Genomic DNA, 8,240 nt, shown 5'->3' with positions numbered 1-8,240 from the left:
CCAAAATCACAGTGTGTCCACACAGTCATTTTGTGCAAAGCTTAGTTTAAAACTTTATCTGAAGCTTATATGAGACTCCAGCAGTCTGAGTTAGTTATATCAAATGGATATGGATTCCCTCTTTGTGTTTCCTCAGACAGTGTTTCCCTGTTGAACTGTGGTAGAAGTACAGTAACAAAAAGGACTTTGACACTATAAAGACCAACACTGAAAGATATGTACTTGATTTGACTAATTGGGACGGCTCTTCAGATAAACTTTTAAATGCATTTCCCCCCATCACTTACATTGTAAGTGCATTATGAAGGGATCTTCTCATGGCCAATATAAACAGGAGGAATCATAATGGCAAGAAAAAAAAAATCTATTTTAATGTTTATTAAAATAGGCTCCTGACTGTTTTGAAAAACTTGAAACTTGAAAAACTGTGAACCTATCCTTTAAACTGGATAACATTTGTGAATGACCTAATATGACTTATGCTGGCTTGTCTTTATTCGGGATCAGATATTTATGGGGTAACATCCAAATATTCGTGTGTGAATGTGCAACATGGACATTAGAGTATACAGTTACATCTCAAAAAAAGAGAGAGAAAGACATCATTTCCTCTCCTCCAGTGAATCTCATTGAGACGTGGCAGGTTTGTCTCGACAGGTTGAGTGAATGAAGCGTGACCCGGAAACACTTTGATCGGCACCAAACAAGAAGGATGTTCAGTTAGCCAGTTTCTTAGGCTCACCAAGTCTGGAAGTTGTGATGTTATTTATGACAACTAAAGCTGGAAGAAATTATGCAGGATGTCGTCTGTTTGGACGTAAAGGTTAACGCGTCAGGGTTCTTTATTTTGTGAATTTTGAGAGCCGAACAGTATTACCGAAGCTAGTTAGCTTAGCTTGGCTAACGTTACCGAGGCCAGAGGCTGTAACGTCTGTTTAGTTAACGTGGATGTTTGGTGGCAAGCTGCTCTGCAGCAAACACGGGGAGCTGACGTTTTTGTTAAATTAACCGTTACTGCCAACTAACAGCTAACAGTTTGGGGTATGTTATGTAACTTGACGAGCACGAATAAAAGTCCGTGTTAACAGAGAAGTGAGGTGGCAGTTGATGGTTTAGCTTAGCAGTGTTATTAGCCAAAGAGAAAAGTGCAGCCATGGACGATTTTAGCTCGATCAGCCTGTTGTCCCTTGCGATGTTGGTGGGATGTTATGTGGCCGGGACGATACCTTTAGCTGTCAACTTTTCAGAGGTAAGTTTATAACATTCACAAGCTTTTTTCACAAAGTGCTTCCTGAAGGCTTGCACAGTTAAAGGACGGGTTCACATTTTTTCCAAGTCTGTCTTAAAACAATAGTTAAGTGCCCAAATGTACGGAAGCCGAGAGCGGCCGTGTTTGTAATTATTATTTTTTCAGTGCCGTTATCTAGAGATCACAAGTTAATTATTCGGTTACCCCGAGATAATCACCCCGTTATCATGAGACTACAAAGGGTTGTGTCCTCTCATTACCTATAATGTTTATCAGAGATCAGGAGCGCCATGCCAGCATGCACAGATGGCGTCTTGACAACTGTAAGCAACTGATTTAAGCTCCAAATGTAAGATCAAGGAGTACCCATCATTATTATTAACAGCACCTTTATTAATGACATCTGTGTCATGGCCAAATGGCAGGTTAATTAACTCCTGGTCATAATATGATGGGATGTTTCATGTAGGAGAAGTACCAAACAATACTATTCACGCATTTTCATTTCATTAGACTAAATGAGAGAGAGGAAAGTGGGATGGAGAGAGGGAATAAGAACCGACATATGACAGATCTGAACCCATGTCCTTAAAAACCACCCGAAGGCTTCTTGTGCTTGATCTAAAGAGATGAGCTATCCATGTGAGGAAGGCATGGAGAGGAGAAGACGGGAACGAACAAATGAGGATGAGCTTCTCCTGTGATGGAGTCTTGTGATAAATTATTTTGAGAAATCAGCCTTTTGTTTTCTTGTGATAAATTAACTTGTGATCTCGAGGTAAAGGCATTAACAAGATAATTGCAAGCATGGCTGTTCTTGGCTTCTGTACAAATAAACATTAAAATAGTTTTCTCTTGCTGTAATCATTCCTCCTGTTCATACTGATCGTTAGAAGATCCCTTCATAATGCACTTACAATCTAAGTGATGGGGGACAAAATCCACAGTCCTCCTTCTGTGCAAGAATGTATTTAAAAGTTAATCTGAAGCTAATATGAAGCTTCAGTCGTCCAAATTAGTCAAATCAAGTAGATATTTTTCAACATTACAGTCTTTTTAGTGCCAAAGTCCCTCTTTTTCTTACTATACTTCCACCGCAGCTCAACAGGGAAACACAGAGAATCGAGTAGGTTTGCACATACAAGGAATTTGCCTTGATGTTGGAATTTAATCCTAAAAAGATTATAAATGTGGCAAATATCCTTTAGATAAGACTAACTCAGACTATGTGGACACACTGTGGATTTTGTCCCCCATCACTTACATTGAAAGCACATTTGAAGAGGATCTTTAAATGGCAAATATGAACAGGAGGGATGATTACAGCAAGGAAAACCTCTTTCACTTGAAAAATTGTGAACCCGGCCTTTAAGCTAACTTAGGCAATAGCCACATTTCCAGCTTTACAGAGAGGTGAAAGTTTATCTCGATCGGTGATTGCATTATAACCTCTCAAATGCTATCAGATAATCAAGTCAACATGTTGTGTTTGTAGGGCATGTAAACAATGAGTAAGAAGCTCTAAATGTGACTGGTTTTGTTTGATCAGGAGAAGCTGAAGCTGGTCACTGTGCTGGGAGCAGGGCTGCTCTGTGGGACCGCACTCGCTGTTATCATTCCTGAAGGGGTCCACGCACTTTATGAAGAAATCCTTGAGGGTAGAGTACACCAAAGCAATACATTTCCCCAGATTTTTTTTTCCACAACTTTTGTTTGTTCAAAGCAAACCTGCCTGGTTCCAGTTCACATTTGAAGGTGGCCTTTCATAACACTGAAAGCAACATCAGTCAGTAAAAAGACAGGAATATTGTCTGTAGGGCTGCTAATCTATTTAATCTATCTGATCCTTTCATCTATAAAATGTCAGTTAATACTGAAAATTGTGTCACAATTTCCACAAAATATACACAAAGATATTTAATTTACAATTATACAGTAAAGAGAAAAGCAGCAAATCTTCACATCTGAAAAGAATTTAGAGAATGTTTGGTATTTTTGTTTGATTTGACTTGAACAATTGATCAATTTATCAATTTCATCTGGTTGCTCAGTTATTCAACAAGTGACAGTACTTGGAGATTTTATGGCATTGTTTTGTAGTTTATGTCCTGTGCATCTCTTGAAGGCGGACGTCCTGGTGGCCTCGGGGGTTAGAGCTGAAATGAATTTTATGTCAATTGACTAATTGATTAATCTACAAGTATTTTGATAATCAGTTAATTGTTAAAGTTATTTATCAAGCTTTTCCAATCAGAGAATTTGCTTCTTTTCTCTGTTTTATGTCATTATAAGCTGAATATCTTTGGGTTTTCTTTGGGATGTTGGTCGACAAAACAAACAATTTGAAGATGTTATCTTGAACACTGGGAAATTGTGTTCGACCTTTTTCACTATTTCCTGACATTTTATAGACAAAATCAGGATTAAGAGAAAAACAAATTAAGGCAGATTAATTGATAATGAGCCCTTCCCTTTAACTCTCCTCACTTCCTGTCAGCTCTCTACTGTATGCTGTCCAAAAAATGCCACCAAAAATTCTTTCAAGTCTTTAAAGGATCTTTTGACAGAGATTTAGAGTATAGAGCATGAAGGCATCTACTGTAACTTGGCAGCAACTGATTCAGACCGCAACAGTCTGAATCCTCTTCAAATAGAGCAAAGTTCGACTAACGGCAGTAAACGACAAACAGTTGAAGCATTTCTGTTACGTAACAAACTTTGTCAAACACAAACATTTGGTTTATCATCACTTACAAACCTGTGACCTGTGTATTCACAGGCGGACACCACAGTCACGGCCAGGTTGGGGTTTTGGAGGTGTCCGAGACAAAAGTCGAAGGAGATGCAGGCTTGGGCGAGAGCGGGAAACACGAGCACAGTCACGAGCAGCTCCACGCCTGCATCGGAGTGTCTCTGGTCCTGGGCTTCGTCTTTATGCTGCTTGTGGACCAGATAGGAAGTTCTCATGTGCATAACACTGAAGGTGAGTACTACAAGGGAAATAAAAGCACAAAGATTAAAGCATCCAAAGCACGTAGGACCTGAGTGTCTGTGTGGTGACTTAGTTGGCGGGGGGAAATGAGGCTGGGTCATTAGCCTTGAGGTGATAATCTACTTTGGAAGAAAATTATCTCATTGAATTAAACCCAAAACACCTCCAGATGGCTTAACTGCAAATTCTCTTCTCCCAGATGCACCCACGCTCAGCACCGAACAATTTCAGAGGGTTTTTTTGAGCAGCGAATGCTCCGCAAACAAAGTCTGCCAACATGTGATGTTACACGTTCTTACTCAGTGTGGAGATGCTGTGTTGTCGCTCACATGTATTATTATATTTTGTCTGATTTCAGATCCAGAGTCCGCAAGGGTCACCAACTCTAAAATTACCACCACCCTGGGTCTCGTGGTCCACGCTGCCGGTGGGTTCGACACTCCGTCACGCTAAAATCTGTCTAAATCACACAGCAATATAGAAGAGTCGTCCTTGTAACTAGATTTATTTTTATGTCTTTTACCTTTTTTCTTTTTTTTTTTTACTTATTTACTCATGAATCTTATTTTTTGAATCAAGCTCGAGAACTGCTTAACAGTAATAGCTGCTCTTTTTTTCAATATTGGATCCAAAATGTTGTTGATGTCCTTTGTTGATGTGCTAATGACCAAATATTAAATAATATATCTCAGCAAGTCTGTCTTTTGTCTGCAGCTGATGGAGTGGCACTAGGAGCTGCTGCCTCAACCTCTCAGACCAGCGTTCAACTCATTGTCTTTGTAGCAATCATGCTGCATAAGGTGATAATGGTTTATATCTTGTAAATCAATGTAGATCTATGAGATGCATATATATACAAATTAAACCTGTGTGGCTGCAGTATGTTGTAAATGTGGAACTATGTTAACCCAGCTGTTCTCTCGTCTGCAGGCTCCTGCAGCGTTCGGCCTGGTGTCGTTCCTGATGCACGCCGGGCTCGAGAGGAACCGCATCCGCAAACATCTTCTGGTCTTCGCCCTGGCAGCGCCCGTCCTCGCGATGCTCACTTTTCTAGGCCTCAGTCAGGTAACTGCTGAAAAAATGTACTGTATGTGATAAAGAGTTGGCTTTTTTTCCATAAAATAAAAATAGGAATATTCTCACAATTTCTTTGTTTGGAATGAATTAGTGTTTTTCAGAGCAACGAATTGCAGCCTTCTCTTGGAAGTACATTGCTTACAACATCGTCTGTTATCTTAAGGATCTGTATATTTTTAAAGAGTTTCCAGCCTGAGGCACACTGGCAGTCATCTCCTCAGATTGTGTTGAACAATGAACATGACTCAGTCAAATAGAAGGCAGGGTGTTGCTTTAGAAAACCAGTCTGACTGGTAGGAGTTCATAATCCTCCACAAGAGACATATAACAGACCTGTTTGAGATGAATAGATTCAATTTCATTAGCCATAAAATGTCCAGATGAAATTAAATAAAGGATGCGTTTCAACAACAGGCTGCCCATCAGAAAGAAAATGTTTTTTTGTGTCTCAAATCTTCAGTCAGACATGTTGTCCAACAGTTGTTTTTGTTTCTTCCACCCTCAGAGCAGCAAGGAGGCCCTGTCAGACATCAACGCCACCGGTGTTGCCATGCTCTTCTCTGCCGGCACCTTCCTCTACGTGGCCACCGTCCACGTCCTCCCTGAGGTGGGGGGCACCGGCCACAGCCACGCTCCCGCAGGAGGCAACGGAGGGAAGGGACTGAGCAAGGTGGAGGTGGGAGCTCTGGTGCTGGGCTGCCTCATACCTCTGGTGCTGTCCGTCGGTCACCACCACTAGACTCAGAGCTCAGGAGTAGAGAGGAAAGAAGCGGAAAACAAAGACTTCAAACATTGTGGATCTACATGTCTTATTGCTTGTTGTTTGCTGATGTACCTCGTGGATCAGGCTGGTGGACTTCTTACGACTCGGAGATGAACTTGAAACAGGGAATGAATAATGTTAGGGAAATCAGAGTTGCTGCAGTGACAACCAAGGCACACAATGATGCTTATTTCTGCCGACACAACACTTTACAGCTCCAGTTTGTGTCCGTTTATTCCATCAGAATCTTTTTTTTTTTTTTTTTTAGATTTTGAGGCATTTTTATGCCTTTATTGGATAGAAACAGTTTAGATATGACATGAGTAAAGAGACGGGGAATGACATGCAACAAAGGTCCGCTGCTGGAGTCGAACTGCAGATGTTGCGTTTACGTGGCAAGCGTCTTAACCAGTAGACTACCGGGGCGCGCCAGAAATCTTTTCTTTTTTTCTTTTTTTTTTTTTTTTAAAGAGAGGCCAGAGTGGTGAACCCTTTAGCTCAGTATATTTAGATCACTGTGGAGTTTTCAGTGTTGCATTATTGTGCTCGTCCACAGTCAGAGAACCAACCCTGATTTCATGACAGTGATGTTTTACTAGATGGCAGTTGCACAGTGAGATTTAGAATATCTTGATTGAAGTTGTGATACCAAGAAAGCAACGTAAACTCTCTTTTTTATATATATAATTGTACAGATTGTAAATCTCTTAGCAACAATCCAGACTGATTTGAACAGATTTTTCAAGTGCCATATTAGCAAGCTGAAACAGATCCATGAAGAAGAGACGGCGCCTCGAGGACTTTACAGTTTGTAGAAGACGTTCCTGACTTATTTTCTTACCTAAAAAGGTTTCTTTTCTCGCTGACAGCTGCGAGGCAGGATGAGACACTAGCCTAACCGGCCAGAAACCCGTAACAGTTTTTTTGCTTTGGCTCGTGATTTTTGTCTACCTGAGTGAGAGGTCCTGTCATGTTATAAAAATCTGTTGTGAAAAAAAAAGCTGTTTTCGGTCCGACGGGAAGCCTATCTACGACATATAGTTTAAAACACATGTTAAAGATCCAGTCAGCTCGATGCCCCGTGTGAGGATGAGACACAACCAGCCTCAATGATTCACATGAACTTTTGTCACTTTTATTTTATCGGTTGAGTTTCTGGAATGTGTTCATTTCTTTTCTGTTTTTCCTGAAAAATAATTATAAATAGAGATCACAGGAAAAAAAAATCTGTATAGAATTGTCTTAAGTGATTGTATAGAGTGTTACTAAGCTTATTTTAAGGTGGAGGGTTATTTCAGCAGTCTGAATGAATGAATGAATGAACGAATGAATGAATTGCCTTGTAAAGAGCAAGAACCGGATGAGCTCACACTGAGGGACCATTGACGGAAATATTAGTCGTTACAGATCAGTGAGGAGATTTTGAACAAATCTTTTGTTTTGTTTTATTTTAAAGCCCTTTAGTTCTTTTACTCCCCATTTAAGTAATTAATTAATCATACCTGAGCAATAATCATACACATGAAGTCACTTCTCTGTCAGGAGTGCAGCTGATGTTTTGCCTTCATTGACAAAATATTTCTTATGTGATTGACATATCAAGATGCTCTTGAACGCAGCCCCGCCCCCCAACATCCCTCCCCGTCTCTGCTCCGGCACTGTTACAACTGTAAACGGTTGATGCATTAAAATGTACCGCTCCCTCTTCTATCAGGACACGTGGATATTGTGAGTGTGTCACTGTGCCTGCTCACAGCAGAGCTCGTGTGTGTGTGTGTGTGTGTATACGTGTGTAAGTATACTGTACAGAGTTACTTCTTCCTTCCACAATCATCATGGTTTCTTGTGTGCGATGGAACTGCTTACTCACAAATACATTTTTTTTTTTTTTTTTTATGTGAATTTCTGGACGTGGACGGACTGTTCTGTTCAGTGCTGACACAAGAGGAGTCTCTGTTTCTTAACGGTTTACACACGACTTGTCAGTTAATTCCAACTTAAATGACGAGAAGAAACCTACCGCAATGTTTTAAGCTTCCTACAAGAAGGAAAAAAGGAGTGAGTCGCATGCAGACCAGCAGCTGCATGACCGTTTCGTTTTTTATATGGGAAACTGTGTGTGCGTGTGTGTGTGTGTGTGTGTGTGTGTGTGTGTGTGT

The 8,240-nt window shown here is 40.5% G+C and overlaps 1 protein-coding gene across 1 annotated transcript; it reads left to right on the top strand.

Moving 5' to 3' along the window:
- Positions 1-478: 478 nt before the first annotated feature.
- Positions 479-8,234, top strand: slc39a9 (solute carrier family 39 member 9). Its single transcript, XM_067614354.1, has 7 exons — positions 479-1,249; positions 2,799-2,907; positions 4,029-4,232; positions 4,600-4,668; positions 4,956-5,041; positions 5,172-5,306; positions 5,824-8,234. Exons 1-7 carry the CDS (start codon positions 1,154-1,156, stop codon positions 6,055-6,057), a joined length of 933 nt encoding a protein of 310 aa, XP_067470455.1. The 5' UTR covers positions 479-1,153; the 3' UTR covers positions 6,058-8,234.
- Positions 8,235-8,240: the final 6 nt, after the last annotated feature.

This window comes from Thunnus thynnus, chromosome 16 (genome assembly GCF_963924715.1).
Source record: "Thunnus thynnus chromosome 16, fThuThy2.1, whole genome shotgun sequence".
Lineage (NCBI taxonomy): Eukaryota > Metazoa > Chordata > Actinopteri > Scombriformes > Scombridae > Thunnus > Thunnus thynnus.
This window is presented reverse-complemented; position numbering and strand designations above follow the sequence as displayed.